General features: G+C 44.5%; 1 protein-coding gene across 4 annotated transcripts in view; it reads left to right on the top strand.

The window, feature by feature from the left end:
- The window catches only part of SCN11A (sodium voltage-gated channel alpha subunit 11), a 178,316-nt gene that overhangs the window by 70,347 nt on the left and 88,895 nt on the right, over positions 1-19,074 (top strand). For 2 of the 4 annotated variants that reach the window (XM_074406053.1, XM_074406052.1), the window contains 3 exons: positions 6,572-6,712; positions 15,122-15,634; positions 18,799-18,919. In XM_074406053.1, the coding sequence (XP_074262154.1) occupies positions 15,368-15,634; positions 18,799-18,919 (388 nt within the window). In that variant the 5' untranslated portion in view covers positions 6,572-6,712; positions 15,122-15,367. Of the gene's footprint in view, positions 1-6,571; positions 6,713-15,121; positions 15,635-18,798; positions 18,920-19,074 lie in introns of those variants that run through there. The other 2 variants (XM_074406054.1, XM_074406055.1) reach the window with 2 other exon arrangements.

Raw genomic sequence — 19,074 nt, 5'->3', positions numbered from 1 at the left:
GAGAGAGACCATGTCTCTTGAAAAATAAAAAAAGAAAAGAAAAAATGTGTGTGTGTTTAAGTGTACGGGTGAGTGTGAATGCAGACCTGAGCTCTCAGGGACATACCTCAGACACTTAGGTCTCTGGACTTGGGCCACAGCAGCAGGGTCTATAGCTTTGAGTCGCTAAGGCTGTGAGACACTGGACCCTCTACTGGCGCTCTGGTAGCAGCTCTGCCTCAACTTCAAAGCCTGTTAAGCTCCTGATGGTGGAAGATGGGTCCAGGGATTGGGAGATCAGGAAATCCGGGCTTTCAGAGGGGCTGAAAGAGCAGCCATACATGCCCCTCCTTTGAGCAAGATCCCAAAGCTCTGGGGGCACATGGAAGGCTTCATGGTCAGGGTGTGCTCACGGCCCACGGTGCTGACCTCTTCTCAGATGGCAGTATCATGCTGGGTGTCATTGGGAAGGGGTCTTGCTGGTGTCCAAGGAGCCTAGAGGCTAACAGTCTGGACTCCCCATAGCATGGGTCACAGATGATCCAGGAGAGTGAGCTGAGCAGGGACCCTGAGGGTCTGGCTCCCCAGGCATCTATGAACAGGCACACACACTCACCTCAAGGCCTCTTGAATAGTGTCTGAAAGGCCAGGCCTCAACCCAAACATTAAGATTTCCAGTATCTATTTTTAATTTCTAAGATTAAATACAAAATTGACAGCAAACTGAAAGAGAAAGTTACCTTTAATTCCAAATTATGGCAATCTAATGAGCTGGGGATGTATTTCTTTACCAAAATTTCTTTTGGAAAGGACATATTATTTGTTTATAAGAAATACCCAGGTAAATTGGTTGAGATGGACAGTAAGATCCCAAGGGCACGCATGCAAAAATTGCAGAGTGGGGGTGGATCTTTTAAGATTGGAAACGGTGTCAAAATTTGTTTCATTCCTGAGAGGAAAGATGGCAGGAAATTGAGCTGAATAGATACAATAGAGGGTCCAGTAGTGTTAGGGAAGGCCAAGAGAGATCCCCCTTCTTGCTCTGGGCTGTGCAGTATAACCGCACTCTGCTCTCTCCCCTTCAGAAACATCGGTGAGGTCTACGGTGCTCACTAAAGCCTTCCTGAGAGCAGGCTCTTTGGGAGACTAGAAGCCAGGGGCAGCAGAAGTGGATACAGGTGACAGCAGAGAGGTGGGCAGCTAACATCTAGAAGGGAGCATTCAAAAGATGGCCACAGGGGTGGGCAAGCCTGAAGGTTTTGATTGGGCCACCTTATGTGGGAGGTAGACTGGGAGTGGGGGTTGTATTCAACTTTAGAGAAGAGAGAACTGAGCCTTCTTAAGACTAGGCTTTGGCATTAAGCAGTTAACTTAAGGTAGAGTGAGGAGCTGATCCTGTGACATCCAATCGTGCTGCTTCTGAACTTGAACTTCAGTTATCAGACACTGTCTCTTTTCTTATGCACATTGTGAGTTCATTTCCAGAAGCTTTTAAATTTGTTCCAGAAATACTAACATGCACTTTCTGCCTAGTCAGGAAAAAACAAAGCAAGCTGAAATGACCAAACACAGGGGGCATCACGAGGCAGTACTCCCTTGGCTCTGTTCAAAGGACAGTCAACTGCAGCCCCTGGACCACAGGGCCAGGATGGCAGCTTCACAGCCAAGCCAGGCATGTGTGTTTCTTCCTGTCACTACAGCTCAGCTCCCTCAGTCCCTGTGTTCCCTAAGGACGGGGCCATACAGGCATCCGATGTCACAGCAGGCCGCTGAGATTTTGTTCAAAGCTTAGACCTGTTCCTCCCTTTAATGTGCTTGGTGGTGTTGCCGCCCCTTTAAAACGTTTCTCCTCTTTCCTCCCCAGTAAGGGCAAACCAAGAAGAATGAAGCCAGGGTAAATTGAGAAAATATTTGAAACCTATTAAGAGTGGCAACAAGTTTATGGTGATTCTTAAGTTAATTATATCCTTTTTGACTTCCAGCCAGTCCCTTCGCTGGGCCTCCATATAGACTTGGCCACCTATCCCAGCCTCGGTCTGGCAGCGTGCCTGCCTGCCTGCCTGCCTGCTCCTTCTCTCCCTCCCTCCAGCCACCTCTTCCTGCAACCTCCTGCACAAATAAGTCAGCAAGCCACTGCAGCTACTCCTCGGGGCTTAAATGTGGCAGGTAGGGGCTGTGATGGGTATAAAGAATTTGGAGTGTGTATGTATTTATATCTGTGTGTGGGGTAGGGACGTGGTGGCTAGTGGGAGGCCACATATATAAACACTGTTAACACAACCATATGCATTTATTTTCACATACACTTTACAGTTTATAAAGTATTATCTGCTGATCAGTGAAATACACAAAAACTTTATGCAATAGATGTTATCAGTGCCATTTTCTAGATGAAGAAACTGAGGCTCAGAAAGTTCAAAAGGAGATCACACAGTTATTAGGTGGCAGAACAAGGCAGGCCTCAGGCCATCTCTTTGATTCTGTATCGTATGTGTGTGTGCATGAGTGTGCATGTGTGTGTATGTGTGTGCTTGTGTTTGTGTATGCATGGGCACGTGCATGCATGTGTCTGCACATATGTGTGCATGTGTATGTGTCCTTATGTGTGCGTACATGTGTATGTGTGTATATGTTTACATGTGCTTTGTGTGCACGTGTGTGTGCATATGTGTATTTGTGCTTGTGTGCACACACGTGTGTGCACACGTGTGTGTGCTTGTGCGCGCGCACATGTATGTATGTATGCATACGTGTGTGTGCTTGTGTGTGTGCATGCGTGTATGTGTGCATGCGTGTATGTGTGCATACATGTATGTGTGCGTGTGTGTGTGTGTGCATATGTGTATGTGTGCTTCTGTGTGTGTGCATGTGTGTGTGTGTGAGGCAGTGTATTTTCCCTGTACACTCTACTGGTTCCCAAATAAGAATAAAGTTGTACCTTTGTATAACATTTCAGAATGTATGAAGGGAAGCTTTGACATACTGCCTCATTTAATCCTTAAAGCATTGCTGTAGTGTTGCTATCGCCATTGGGGGTTTCTTTAGGGATTGCTTCTCCCTGGTCCATCAGGTCAGCAGGGGCAGCTGCCTGACCTCCATCTCCTTGGCCTCTGTTGAGGTTCAGAATCAGGCCCCTGAGCCAGGTGGGGCCACTCAGTCCGTTCCCTAGGAACTTTGTATCTGGGAATGAGAGAGCGCGGCATGTGAACATGGTGGTTGAGAGTGACCATTTTCTGTCAGAAGTACTCTGATCAGAGAAAACCAGTGAACACTGAGAGCACAGAGGCTGTAGACCAGCAACAACTCAAGAGACAAGGACACATAGACCTCCCGAATTCCCTACACATCTTCATTCTTCGTTTCTATTCCATGAGGGTCAGAAGCTTCTCTCCCCTCGAAGTCTGTGTGACGCCCCTGTTGTCTGCCAATAAGATTTCTTTTATGATTATACTAGCTAGAGTTAAAGTTCTGTTCCAAAAGAATCCTCAACACTCTATATTAGAATTGGAAGCAAAGTGAACTAAATACTTAGGTACAAGGAATGAATAGTAGAAGTCAGAGGATGGAGCAGTTTTCACTGTTGTGATGCAGCAGCTCTCCTGAGCTAGGCGTTGGTACCTTTGCTGAATACTGGCATGTGCGAGTAGCCCTTTGGTGAGCCCTGGGGAGGGGAAATAAGAACATTCAGGAATCACCTTTTAAGAAGTGGCTTAGTCTAGCAGGTGCTTGTGGCTTCCCTGCCACACTCCAGCAGCCCACCTCTGATTCCAGCTAAAGCTGTGGCAGACGTTCCCTTCCATACTGACAGCATCACATCTCAAGGGCCTGCTTTGCTTCACTTGGCTTTTCTGTCTCAGTGCTTTCTTCAAAGCCATAGGCACACTCTCTGCCCATAAACAAGCATAGTCCAGGGATTTGGAGATGGGAGGGAAAGGAACCCCTGAGAGAAGAGGGTCTGCTTGTAAGACAACTTACTCATAGGGCTAGGAAGTTGGTGCTGCTACTGGCAAGAGGCCTCAGATGCTCCCCACGTGGAATCTCCATAGGGCTGATTGAGTGTCCTCACAGCATGGCAACTGGCTTCCTCCAGAATGAGCAATCCAAGTCAGCAAGACAGAACATGCAATGCCCTTTATGACTGAGCCTCAGGAATTACACGTTGTCACTTCTCCAATGTCCTGTTGGTTATACACGTCAGCCCTGTCCAATTTGGGATAGAACCACATGAGAAAGTGAGTATCACGAGAAATGGATCACTGGGCTGCCTTAGAGGCTGGTTACCATGACATCTCTGACAACAGGGAATGTGAGCCAAAGGATAAATGCTTCTGCCTCCTAATGTTCAAGTACATTCTACGCGGTTCCTCCGAAGGTCTCTAGAGAAGCTGAGCCACAGTTGGCCGTATCAGTAATCATCTCAAGTGCACGCCCTTTATTGGTTTTTCCTTCTCAGCTTTCCATTCCTCACTCCTTCATTCCTGCTTCCTGTCATCACTTTCCAAATAAACTCTCACATTGAGGTGCTTGTCTAATGCTTCTGCGGGAACCCAAACCAAAATACAAAGGCAATATCTAAAATAATTTTGAAACAGTGTTGAACCAATCATGAAAGTATGCACCGCACAAACATGGTCATGAAACGCTTCACAGAAGCAAAGGAGAATCATAGATACCAAGAATGGGAAGGATGTGGAGGATGGGGGATATGTGACAGATTGGTCAGTAGGTATCACATACAGTTAGGTAGAAGGCATAAGTTCTAATGTTCAATTGCAGAGTAGGATGACTACAGTAAACAACAATGCATTCTATATTTTGAAGTAGCTAGAAGAGAGAACTTGAAATGTTCCCAGCACATACAAATAATAAATATTCAAGGTGATGGATACCGGCCCAGATACCCTGACTTGATCGCTACACACTATGCATGCAACAAAATCAAATGTACCCATAAATGTGAAAATATTTTATAGCAATAAAATGTGCAGTCTTTCCTACTCTCTCCTCTTACCTTGCTTCGTCTTTTTTGTAAAATACTTCTATCTCAAATTATGTATTTGTTTTGTAATGAATGAATGATCTGTAATGATAATAATGATATATAACAAATGCTAACTTCCTTTGTTATGTGAAATGTGATACACAAAATGGTGTTCCTCTGGTTCAGATCTCTAAAGTGAAGTCAGGAGGCCATTCTAGGGAGGACTGATGACCTGCAACTTTTTAAACAACAGCAACAACAAAAACCCGAAGAAACTTGCCTAGAACTTGTGGGTTGGGCCAAACAGGCTTGATGGCAATGTTCTGGAAAGCAGCTGAATTTTACCAGAGCTGCAACTTCTGAACAGAAACAACTAGTGATCTCACATACTAAGCCAGCTGCCTCTACCAGTGATATTTTCTTTCAAAACAACTTGCACAGTCATCCTCAGCTTCCCTTTTTTTTTTTTTAAATTATTTTTTTAGGGACAGGGTCTTGTTCTGTCACCTAGGGTGGAGTAAAGTGGCATATTCCTAAAAACTGCAGCCTTCACTTCCAGGGCTCCCGTGATTCTCCTGCCTTAGCCTCTCAAAGTGCTGGGATTTCAGGTGTGCACCACCATACCCAGGAAGCCCTCAGCCTCCTTTTAAAAAGCCTCCCCTCCCTCTCTTCGGAACACAAGTCGACTTCTAGTCAAATCTGTGTCTTCCAAATTGCGATTCTTAAGACTCCAATAAATACTTTATCACATGGAAAACAAAAAGAAGAAAAAGAAAGGCTTCACAGGAGCAGCAGCAATTTCGTGATTGGGAAATGCAGTGAGAAGGCGGGAGCATTGCAGCTACGCAGTGCCCCTTCTGGTGGCACCAAAATGTCCTGTGATTCCCATCCTGCACTCCCTTAAGCACCTGCTTCCTAGAAAAACCCTCATCCTGCACGCTTTATCTCAGCTGACTGTTAGCCAGTCTCCTGAAGGTGACCATGGCTGGAAATAGCTTTCAGTGTGACAATTCCCAGGTAGAGTCAAATCTTCCCCAGGAATTAAAAAGAAAAACAACTCAAAACGAAGAGCTTACTTGGGGGAGTTTTGGGTTAGTGACAGGTCTGCTGTGGAGTTGCCTGGATGACTGAAAGTTCTTCTTGGCACCCCTATGGCCACCACATAAGCATGCATAAGTATTTTTCAAGGTCTGAACCCCAAGGTTGATGGCACAAGAGAAGAGGAAGGAGGAGATACTGAATGGACACCCTGTGAGCAATTCCAGGGTTGTGAGGGCCTCAGTGGGTCCTGTCTGGGGTGAGACCCCAGAACCGTGGATTCGGAAGCCTGCAGCTTAAGCTCAGTGCAGAAGCACAACATGGCTTTTCACATAGACTTTTCTGTATTCCCTCACCCACTTGGATGAGGCCACAGAAAAAAACAACAACCTGTTTCTTTATTAATGATGCTTTCTGCAGAGTTAGATTAAGCACTGATTAAAGGCAGATGCTTCCAAAGTATAAATGTAAGTACCCTCTCAGTCACTTCTCCGGTTACAGGGTTTCCTACACAATTCTTTAAAATCACTTTGGCTCCCTTCCCACTCGCCTTCCTCTACACTCTCCACCCAGTTTCCAAACCGCTCCTCCCAGAAGGACTCCAGGCGGCTGCCAGGAGCAGGAGCTCAAACTCTGCTGAGAGACTTGCTCCGTGGAGGGCTTCAAGAAGTATTGCTGGGACTGCTGCCTGGAGCCACCGTACCGGGAGGTCAGGTAAGTCCTCTGGGCTGGGGGCAGGCCTCTTCTGTTCTTTCATGTCTGGGACCTGCCACTTGGAACTTGGTTTGTTTTTCTCATCAGGGTGGAGTACAGGCCTTTTGTGATTATTTCCCGATCAAATTAGAAGCAGAGAGCGGGTAGGAGATACGTGGCTCAGCTTGTGGGGTCCATCAGGTTGTTCTCCCTGCTGTCACATGCATTGAAAGGTCTTGGGCTCTCAGGGACAGGAGAGAGCCGGCTTGGCCTAATAGGTGCTTGCAACCCTGGACTTTATGTCAGCAACTGGACTTTGCTAGAAGAGGTCATTTCTTGACTCCATCTGAGGTGATGGTAAAAATCCTCCAAATATTTTTTGAATTCCCTGTTGCCAATTTACTTAATCAACTTATTTAATTGACATGCATGGCTTCTTTACTGAAGAGCTAGCAAATTAATCTTGGGGTTGACTTTGAATTGAGATCAATTTCATTAAACTCTGAACATGTTCATTGACTTTTTGATTTTCTTATGGAATCTATGAAGAGGGAAGGACATATCTTTTTTTTTTTTTGGTAACTTACATTAGTAAACACGGATTATGTGTCACCAAAGTTAAGAACTTGTTCAGGTTACTACCTAAAGCGAGCAAGGGGGGCTTTCTGTAGGGCACGTCTACCATTAAGCTGCTTGGCTTGGGTGGTGGACAAGAGTGTCATGGTGGGGCCGGTGGAATGCCTGTAGGACTGACATAAGAATGAGGAGGTGGCGGGGCTGAGGTCCTGGGAGGCAAGTCACACAGAGTGAGGCTGCCACAGACGCAGCCCAGCCCAGCTGGAGGCTCGTGAAGCTTTCTCCTCTTGACTCCCTTCTCATCCCTCCTTGCGGATATCTTAGTTATAAGCACAAAGAAATAGGCACGTTGTGGAATTGTATTCCAGGGTGGCTAAGAGTACAAGGCCTGGAATGGGATTGCTTTGGCTTGAGATTTTCCAGCACTTATGTGAGCATAGGCAAGTTTTCTCCATTTCTGTAAGACCTATGGTCTTCTGCAAAATGGGGATGATGTACTCATCCCCACCTTGTAGATTTCTGGGGAAATTCTGAAAGATAATTCATTGAAAGCATTGCCCCTTTGTTTAGCCCATCGTTCATAGCTCTTATTAACCTCAGTGTGGACCTCTGGCATTCCAGATTGTATGGACCAGATTTATGCTGAAATGTTCCAGATGAGCAGTTACCAACCTCTTGAGATTTCCTTTACTGGTTAGAATAAAGTAGGAGAATCAAGGCATCAGTTTGCTCTTTGCCTAAAGAGAAAACTCAAAACACCAGGCAAGGAAGGTATAAGGTTAAGGCCTTTGACCTTTAAGAGAAGGCCATACATAATTCACCTTAATTCTAGATGAACATTTCTTTCAGTAACCCCCAAGGATAATATTTACCTTATAAAATTGTTTTGAAGGTTAAATGAGATAATATACGTCAACACACCCCAAATTTCACCTGGAACAGCATAGACACTATGAAATAATAGCTATCTTTATAAAAAATGTTTTTGTTACAGGGTTTAGTGAAAAAGTCACCATTTAAAATTGTTATACAGGACAATGCCAGTTATGTGAAATATATGGACAAAGAGACTACTGCAAAGAAATACACCAAAATGTTAAAGCTCGCGTGTATCAGATGGCTATGGCTTGTGGGTAATCATTTCCTCTAATTGTTTTCTAAATCGTATTTAATGAATGACTCTATCAGCCAGGGCCCCAGCAGGAAACAGATGGCATGCTCAAATTGGACATTCTGAGGATATTTTATTAAAGGCACTTTTTACGAAGGTATGGACAGAGTACCGTTAACAGAAGCAGGTGACTGTGCATTTCTCGGGTTGGTAAGAGTGAGGTGCCGTTACACCCCACATCAGAAGAGGTGAGGGAAGGGAGGTATGAGCCCTTTGGATGGGTCACCTCACAGGCACTGTGGCCCATGGCCGCCAACACGGGAGAGCCGGGGAGAAATCCCTGCCCTCACTCTCCCACCATTTTCTGAGTCACTAGCTGCATGCCTCTTACCAGCCAAACCCAACCGTAAGCCAGCGTGTGAGAGATCCCACGGGGAACTAGGTGTGGGTCAGCTTCGCCTCACTGAGCAGGGTGGAGAAGGGTGGAGAGTGAGCTGGAGGGCACAGTGAAGCTATGTGACTGTTATAACGACAGGGAAATTAATAAATAAGAGCCAGGAGCCCGTGTGCAACCCTCAGCACTTTCACACTACGTTGCCCACTAGCCAGGCCACCTCCCTCTCTCCTCCTAGTGAAACGACTTCTAATTCCTCATCACCATGCCTCCCTCGGGGCTCCCACAGCACCCAGTGATTGCCCCTGGTGCAGCTGTACACATGCGTGGTTCCATCCTCCAACATTTCTTCACCTGGTCCCCCCAGATTGGAATAAGGCTGGAGTTTAACATCCCTTTGCATCCCCAGCGCCCAGTGCATGGATGAATGAACCATGGGAGGTCAGGCCTCTATGCTCCTATAAAGCCTGCAGCTTTGGAAAGTGAGGCCTTAGTCCTCTCTCCTAGGTGTTTGCTTTCTGCCTATTCGGCGGGAGTGGGCCAGTCCTTGGAGGAGCAGTTGCAGAGTTCCCTGTGCCAGGCGGCCCGGGGCCACCCTGCAAGACTGGCCCCTTGGCTCAGGCAGGTCTTGCAGGGCCTCTTCACTGCTCTCCCAGGCTCTGTCAAGTTGTAACCGCGTGTGGCCGGCCTCCCAGTTTAAGACTCCTGCAAGTTGAGATGATGCTTGTTTCCTTCATGGCCCAAGGGGATTTGGAGCCTGTGATTGTGCCCGGTATCTTGTTTCTGTAGTTGGAATCAGAAGATGTTTTGATCCCCGGAAGGATTTCCACAATCCTTTTGCAATCCTATAAAAGCAACACAAGCACATAATTCAAATAGCTAAGAAGGAGAAAATGTCGAGAAGGATAGAACATGAAAAGTAAAATGTCTCCACTTTCACCTCTACCTATGCTCAGTCCCACTGTTAACCATTTTAGTTTTAAATTCAGGTCATTGTCTCTCTTTTTTTATTTAAACTTTTTCAAGTTTTATGTTATTTTTTTTTCTTTGAACTTCTATGCCCTGGGACTTAGCTTATAGTACTATTTCTTGATTTATCAAGTTTGAGTAGAAGTTTTTGAATTGTTCCTATGGGAGATGAGGAATTTAGCTTACTGATGGTAATCCTTCTGTGCTCCACATGATTCTTCCAGTCTTTGTTATCTGTATTTAAAATTTGGTTTTGTACTTATCTGTGTAATTTTAAGGAATAAACTTATTTTTTTTTTCTTTTGAGATGGAGTCTTGCTCTGGAGTACAATGGCGAGATCTCTGCTCACTGCAGCCTCCACCTCCTGGGTTCAAGCAATTCTCCTGCCTCAACCTCCCAAGTAGCTGAGATTTTAGGCACACATCACCACACCCAGCTAATTTTTGTGTTTTTAGTGGAGACAGGGTTTTACCATGTTGGTCAGATCTCGAACTCCTGACCTCATGATCTGCCCACCTCAGCCTCCCAAAGTGCTGGGATTACAGGTGCAAGCCACTGAGCCCGGCCAGAATAAACTTATTCTTGTAAGGTTTGACCAATTTCATAGAGTGTCTTGACTCTCCAAGTATTTAGGGTGAGAAAATTGATATCCTTAATCTTCCCTTCACATTTTCTCTCCAACTCCAGCTTGCAGTAAAATTTTATAACCTTTTTAGCATTTGTATTCTATTATATACTTATAATTAATTCTGCTTTATCTTTAGGATTGTGAGAATTAAAAACTAATAACCTGAATTATCTAATGATTTTGTAGCTGCTATTCTTGGACCCATAATAAAGGTAAAGACATGGATGCTGATATTACTGACTCTCTTCTGCACATTCTAAGTGTCAAGGTCAAATGAATTTTCTTATTTTTTCTATTATATTGAAGGATGGTCCTTACTAAGGTTCCCGTCAAAATGGCATGGTATCAGGGCTCAAATAATTTAATTGGCTTTACCTATAAACCATGACTTTTGAAGTATGTCTTCAAATTCCAATTTTGATGGAATTTCTCATTGCCTTTCTTTTAACATGTGGAAAAACCATTTTCTTAAACATATTCTTTGTTACATAAAATTTTCTTTATACTTTAAAGATTTTTCCCAGGATTCTCTGACTTTTCTATTTAGTTGGAACAATTGCTTCTTCTTCTTCTTCTTCTTTTTAAAATTAACTTTTAAGTTCTGGGATCCACATGCAGAACGTGCAGGTCTGTTACATAGTTATACATGTGCCATGGTGGTTGAGCAGTTGCTTCTGAGGCCTATTGATGTGTGGTTGACCTGAAACCTTTTATGGCACTCTTGGGTTAAGGACACAGTGTCTTGGATTCCATGCATCCTGCTTTTCTGGATTCTCTTTTCATTATTTGGAAGCATATACTCAAATAATTATTTTGTAAAGAGTCATTCAGTATCTGAAGCTTTTATCTTCAAATTTGTTAGCAGGACTTGCAAAACAGTTGCAAGTTTAATTCATTGACCAATTTCCTAGCAATGTAATCTATTTTCTGTACAGAAAATGTTCAGAATTAAGTATTTCTGTACAAATTTCACCACAAGGATTTGAGTCATTCCAAATTTTACCAATTATAGCTTGTGCCATCTTGACTTTCTATTAATTTATCAATTTTATCTATTTTGTGGATCCAGCCTTGATTTTCAGTCTGATTTTCCTGAGTTTATTTATAAAGAACATTTGATTCTTCCATTAATTGTTTTTTAGTTAATAAGGAAATTTTACTGCATACTGCATGTGGTTTCATTTTGTCAGACTTATTTGAGTTGATCATTTTTATTCAGTTTTCCTTTTTCCTGGGTCAATTTTTGCAGTTTCCAATGCTACTTTTTTTTCTTTTCTTTTCTTTTTCTTTTCTTTTTTTTTTTTTTTTTTTTGAGACAGAGTCTCATCCTGTGACCCAAGCTCAAGTGCAATGGTGTGATCTCAGCCCCCTGCAACCTCCACCTCCTGGACTCAAGAGATTCTTGTGCTTCAGCCTCCTGAGTAGGTGGGATTACAAGCACACACCACCACACCTGGCTACTTTTTGCATTTTTAGTAGAGACGAGGTTTCACCATGTTGGCCAGGCTGAGCTCAAACTCCTCGTCTCAAGCAATCTGCCAGCCTTGGCTTCTCAAAGTGTTTAGGTTACGGGTGTGAGCCACTCTGCCTGGCCTCAGTGTTCGTTTTTTTTTTTTTTTTTTTTTTTTTTTGAGACAGAGTCTGGCTGGGTTGCCGAGGCTAGAGTGCAGTGGCGCGATCTCGGCTCACTGCTACCTCCCCGTCCTGGATTCCAGGGATTCTCCCGCCTCAGCTTCCTGAGTAGCTGGGATTACAGGCGCACACCACCACACACAGCCAATTTTTGCATTTTTAGTAGAAACGGGGTTTCACCATGTTGGCCAGGCTGGTCTCGAACTCCTGACTTAAGGAAATCCACCCGCCTCAGCCTCCCAAAGTGCTGGGATTACAGGCGTGAGCCACCGTGCCCAGCCGACGTTACTTTTAAGAGTGGTTCTTCAGGTTTTTCTTTTTTTTTAAAATCATCTGTAACAAATTTTAATGTGTGTAGTTTCAGGGGTTGTCAGTTTTGTTTTGTGTTTTTTATTTTTAGCAAGTTTCTCTTTCTCAAGAACCCAGGCAAAATATCTCCCAGATCAAAATGGCAGGGTGAATGTGTCCAGTTTCTTCTTTAATCGCCACATGAGAATGGCAGCACCACCCGCCACCGGGCTCCTTGCTGTAACCGAGCATAGGGTCCAGTTTTTGCCATCCGGGGCCTTTCACAGTGCTTTCATTTTACAGGATTGACTAGCACCCATAGGCTGTTCACTGCAAAAGACTTACGCTCTGAATTAAATGTCTTTCTTGAGCTCTAGAGTCAAATGCAGCAGAGTCTCATTATATACCCACTTCATTCATACAAATTCAATTATACATGTTCGTGAGGAGGGGGCCATTCAAATAGTGTGGGCAGTTCCATCATCCAGGCCTATCGGTAATGAGCTTGACGCTGCAGGGTGGAATATGGTGAATCTACAGTCCTCCATTTAGTTTCAGCTGATACATGGCTCTCACAGTGTTATCCTTGCTTGCCCTAATCATAGCATACTGGAAGACTCTTACGTTGCTTTCATCATGGCCCTGAAACCCAATCTAACTACCTTGGGGCTAACGTGAAGAAAGAGTGTCTGGTTCTGGCAGTGGAAGAAAAGTCAGTTACATTGAACTCATTTAAGTCATGAGTTGGGATGCCTCTTTAGTATGGTGCCTTCCTGAGGGAGTTTCAAGAGAAATTTTTACTACATTTCTTTGCTTTCATGCTGTTTTCAGAGCCTGACATGCATGAACTGTGATTCCCTGCCTTCAGGAGCCCCTTGGTTCTCTGCACTTGCAGGTCCCTCAGGCAGCTTCAGTGCCATGTGCTGTAAACCAAATGTATTCCCCGCAGGGCCTGCCTTTTCTTGCACTCCATCCCAGTGAGTGGCCACACTGTCCTCCCAGCTGCCCAAGCCAGGAATCTCCATGAGGACCATCCCTCAAGCCCCGCTCTTCCCATTAATCATGTGTCAAGGGTATTTGTTGACTCTCAAATCCACCCATGTCGTTGGGTCATCCCCTGCAGTTTGAGTTCCTGCAGCTGTTTCCCAGCCCACTTCTCTGATTGTAGCCTCGCCTTCATCCTCCTCTTTCAAGCCCTTTCAGTCCCCAGCAGTCAGAGGGACTTTTTTTTTAACTTGTATTTTAAGTTCAGGGGTACACACAGGTTTGTTACATAGGTGAACTTGTGTCATGGGGTTTTGATGTACAGATTATTTCGTCATCCCGGTATTAAGCCTAGTACCCATTACTTATTTTTCCTGATCCTTTCCATCTTCCCACCCTCTGTCTTCCCGTAGGCCTCATAGGCCTCAATGTGTGTTGTTCCCCTCTCTGTGTCCGTGAGCTCCTATCATTTAGCTCCGACTTATAAGTGAAAACATGTGATATTTGGTTTTCTGTTCCTGAGTTAGTTTGCTAAAGATAAGGATCGTCCAGCTCTGTTCATATCCCTACAATTCCTAATAGAGGGACTTTTCTTTTTTTTTTTTTTTCCTAGAAAAAAAAAAAAAACAAATCTGATAGTATTTCTTCTCTGTAATAATAATATAATGATAGTAATAAAAACTCAAACCTTTAGCAATTCCCTGTTATCCTCAGGGTAAGTCCATGGTCTTTACCAAGGATTACAGGCGTGCACACTCTCTCAGGCATGCTGAGTAAAGCCCTGTTGGCCATTCCACTCCATGAAATCTCCATTCCTGGCAAACAGAACCAGTTGCTGGACATCGTGCTCTTTCTCAGCGAAAGGCTCCTGTACACACTATTTGCTCTCCCTGCAACATCCTAATGGCCCCCCTTTTCCTTGTCCTAAGTCTTATATCTCCTTCAGGTCTTCATTTAGACATTAAAGCTTTGGACAGCAACCCCTGCTTCCCTGATGAGACACCTATCCTATGATCAGATATCTACCCTATGATAAGACATGAATCCTATAATTAGACAACTTATCCTGTACGTAGACATAGCCCCACTACTTCTCCCTGTAGTAACATTTGTTCTATTTTAATTTCCTGTCTATGTCTTTTCTGCTACTCCAGGACAGTGTAGCTGTTGGACCAGGGACTGTGTTTCTTTACCATTAGTGCCTAACACCATGCCAAGAACAGACACAGGGCACATAATTGTTAAATGAACAAACCAGGGATATGTTGGATTCCTCACTGTAATTCCCTGGAGTGTGTATAAGAGTCAGCCCTAGACTAGCATCCAGTAAATAAGAAAGCACGAGGATGCCTGGCAGGGGAATAGAGGCATTCAGCCTGAACACTACTTGTTTTCAGTGTCCAGTTTAAACGCTGGAGCTGTAGAGAAAGTCCTCAAAGAAGCTATTATCCTATGATAGAGTAACCCTATTAGCAAACCCTTTCTGCTTTCTTATGGTTGGAATCCTAGACGTGAGAGAGCTGGCGTGGATTGCAGTTCATGCCAGTGTTTACAGCTCTATTGTTCCCATCTCATCATGTTTTAAGAACTTTGCTGACCAGATGCGACAAAAGACCCATGCACTTAGAGTTTTGCTTTTGCAACCCACATCTATGGCCCAGTCGATTTCCTATTCCTCCTCCTCTTGTGTGGGCCATGGCGGCCACTTGCCTGCTATTGACAGGTCTCACTTCAGCTGCTGAGCCCGCTCAGCCTTATTGTCTTGGCATAATGCCTGGGTCTCAGTTTTAGAAAGTGGGCTTCTTCTGCTCCCTTGTTTCTGAACTCAACTTCCCACCTCTCGCCAGGTCCTCCAGGAATGATGCCCTGCTTTGGTTCTGTCTATGCCGAAAATTCCTGCTATACCCACGGCGGTGGTCGTCTCTTCTGATCTTCACAGCCTGCTGGTTCCCAAGCCTCCTGACCTCAGCTCAGCTCTTGTAGATCCTTATGACACCATCCTTTAAGACTGGAATCCTAGGGCAGACTGTTTTATTCCTGCCTCCTGAGGACTCTCTGAGGATCTGCGGCTTGTCTCTGTCCTGAGGGTGAAGATGGATGACAGATGCTACCCAGTAATCTTCCCAGATGAGCGGAATTTCCGCCCCTTCACTTCTGACTCTCTGGCTGCAATTGAGAAGCGGATTGCCATCCAAAAGGAGAAAAAGAAGTCTAAGGACCAGACAGGAGAAGTGCCCCAGCCCCGGCCTCAGCTTGACCTGAAGGTCTCCAGGAAGTTGCCCAAGCTCTATGGCAACATTCCCCGTGACCTCATAGGAAAGCCCCTGGAAGACCTGGACCCGTTCTACAGAAATCACAAGGTACTTCGTGAGGAGGTGGGGGTGTTCTAACCATGCTGTTATAACTGGTGTTACGGGTTCTCCAAACACCACACTTGGGCCTTTAGCTGGCAAGCCGTGCCTCTTCATTGCTGTCATCCCCTGGCTTTGCCTTGATTGTCCTGAACATCCTTTTCAGCCCTCATTTTTTCTCTGAAATGCATGTATTAAGGGAGAAGATGAGGATGAGGGACTGCAAAAGGGTAAAAGGAAAACGGAGAAAACACAAATGAAGTCTGGAGAGAGGACTGGACTTCCCGGAAGTCAGGTTCAGGCTGTTTCAAGTGACTGGCTTTATGACTCTGGGCAAGTCACTTTATAAACCTTCACTTTTAAAATCTGTAAAATAGAAGTGATGCCTGATGTTCCTACCTTAGAGTATGGATATGCTGGGAAAGCACTTTATCACTATAATGCATTATACTGACATAAAGCATTAATATCACGGTCCTGAAATGTTCATTACGGTAATAAGATTTTACCTTAAAAACTCTTGGATAATAGGCTTTCTAAGCTATTAAATGAGGCTGATAGGGTTCAAACCAACACTTGATAGATAGTAGGAGCTCAGTAAATGAAATCTAAGAGAAATGCTAACCAAGTGGGCACATGCAGATTGTATGTAAATTCAATGCAAATATGTGAAAGCCTTGCTATTTTATCTGCCTGGATGCAGTTCTTGCAGGGAAATTCTAATAAAGGTTTCTTGAAGGGGCTCCTGAGTAAGGAAATGTAGACTCTGAGCTCCCAGATAACTGCTCTAGAGCCTGAGGCTGTGAGCACAGTTGTCTGCATACTGTCCGCTTTCAGGAAAGGCTCAGAAGATCTTGCCATCATCATCTCACTGTGTGATCCAGCAGAGATTGGAAATCCTACCTTGCCATACTGAGGTCAGAGCAGGAGGAGGCTGGGAGCTTAGGGAAAGCCCTAGAAAATATGGGGTGCTGAGAACATCTGGCTGGCATCCATAAGAAACTGACCTTTCAACGCAAGATTGCCTGATTTGCATGTCCTTCAGTTGGGATAGACCTAGGGTTGCCAGGCAAATGAGGACCACGTGTATAGAGGAAAGGAGGGTGTAAGTAGGAAGGACAAGCAAGGGGGAAAGAAGTGAAGAAGCAAAAACCTTCCAATATTTCTCCTTTTTCTGATGCCCCAGGATTCCGGGGCCTTCCTGGAGGTACAGTTGTTGGAGGTGACTCAACTGTAGAGGATCCTTCTGCCTCGGTGCTGTATAGGAGACACACAAGTCAGGCAGCAGCTTGGTGTGCAGCTGACAATTCTCAGAAAACAGATCTATTCCAGCCTGGGTGGTAATTCTAGGACCACTGCTTCTTAGTCTGGGTCTTCCATTTAAATCAGAAGACATGTTTATTTAGAGCTCTGCACACCCCTGATCTCACATGACCAGTGCCCTCAGCTGTCATGTAAGGTCTGTGTGATTATCATTAGCACTCTGTCTTACAGATGAGGAAACCAGAGCCTAGCTGGAAAAGTGGCTTTAGCCCGGTAAAGCAGCCAGTGAGTGACAGAGCTAGGATGCAAGCCTGAAGACGCTTTTTATCGTCACAGGCTGCTTCTCTTTAGAAGCCCCGTTTCGGAGAGCAACAGGGAAAAGAAGTGAAGAAGTGTCAGCAAGCAGACAGGAGGAGCTAGTACCTATCATTTTAATCATTAAAACCCTGGCAAGTAGAGTTAAATACACCATTAGTTAAAATATTTAAAGCAGTAAGAAGAGGCATCAATAAAATATCAAAATCAAAGGGCACAGAAGGAGAGCCATATCGTACCACTTATTAATCTGGGGTGACTCACCTCAAAGAGAGGTTTGTTCCTGCCCTAAAATTGTCTGTCTATTCAAAGCACAGACACAGAATTTCCAAAGCAGGTCTTGGGCTCTTGCTCATATTTAAAAAAAAAACTCTGAGGCTCATTTCATTATTATGGGGGCAAAGAAAAATATCCTAGCACATACTTTTCCCTGCAGCCAGATGACCATCAGACCAGTAAATCCCAGCAACTCATTAAAGGAAGGTTGATGGCTGGCAGTGGCTGAGGTTCTGGCACCTGTGCCAAGGCAGCACTCACAGTACTGACTTTGGGCCTGGGTGCAGAGGTCTGTCTCTCCTGCCTGAGAACATGTGGTATTACATGGCTAAGTAGTACTTTTTGCACATCTGAAGGAGCTATGAGTTGAGGAGAAAGGAATGACTGTTACTTTCTGAAGGCTTTTGTAACTGACGCCCTATAGGGACAGATATTTGGACAGCTAGATTACAGCTGAATGGAAAGAGGGAGGTTTGGGGGTGGATGTTAGAAGCCTGTTAGTGACAGGTCGTTTGTCCAGGGTCAGCTTCATTCCCAATGCCCAGGGAGTCACGCTAGGAGAAAGTGAGCAGAGGGTCAGTGTTCTTCAGTGGGACTCCGTTGGGCGCTTTGGGAGACATAATGCACATCGGCAAGTGTGTCCTGTTCAGCATCCCCAGGCCTTCCCAATAAAGGCCAGAAGAACCCGTAATCATTACAACAGACAACCCCAAACACCCACACACATTTCCAAATGCCTTCTGTGAGGGCAATTGGCACCATCCCTGCTGGTTAAGAACCACAGGCAGATTTGCCCCTATGTCCACAGAGGTAAAGAAAGAGCAAGTCCAAAAAACTTGGTGACTTTTTTCTTGAAGATCATCAAGGTTAGAATTTACTGGTATTTCACTCAGCACTTCTTAGACCCGTGGCATAGCAAACATGGATCCTCTAGGTCACTTGCTATCCTAAGATTCATTACAAAGTTTTCATTAGTAATCAAAATAATTTAAAGCAACCTGCTGAATCTAAATGTCCAAGGTCAATTGCTGTCTCTTAAGTTCCCTTCTAGCCACTTTCCCCACTGATACATGCCATGGAGTATAATATTAAGGGTTTTGTTTTCCCCAGTTATTCCTCTATACTCCTAATATTGGTATTTGCAGATCCCATGTTTTCCATCTCTGGTTCCTCTGGAGTATCCCACTGGGTACATATTCCACAGCCCCACTGTTACATTATAATTTTCTCTAAATGAATTAATGATAAATGTTGTTTTGTCACTGTATTTAATTCCTGTTGTATATGTGTATGTTTTCTTGTTTTGTTTTGTCCTGCAGACATTTATGGTGCTAAACAAAAAGAGAACAATCTACCGCTTCAGTGCCAAGCGTGCCTTGTTCATTTTTGGACCTTTCAATTCAATCAGAAGTTTAGCCATTAGAATCTCAGTCCATTCATATCCTTTTTATTGCACCTTTAACTAAATCTAGATCATTTGAAAACTGCACGTGCCCAAGATAATTCATGTTACTGAATGGAAGCAAATAGTGAATTCTTTCCACAAATACTGGTTGAGTGCCTACTGCTGCAGGCAGGAACTGTGCTGGATGTGA

Source organism: Saimiri boliviensis, chromosome 9 (genome assembly GCF_048565385.1).
Source record: "Saimiri boliviensis isolate mSaiBol1 chromosome 9, mSaiBol1.pri, whole genome shotgun sequence".
Classification (NCBI taxonomy): domain Eukaryota; kingdom Metazoa; phylum Chordata; class Mammalia; order Primates; family Cebidae; genus Saimiri; species Saimiri boliviensis.
Note: the sequence above shows the minus strand (reverse complement) of the source record. Positions and strands in the feature narration are given on the sequence as shown.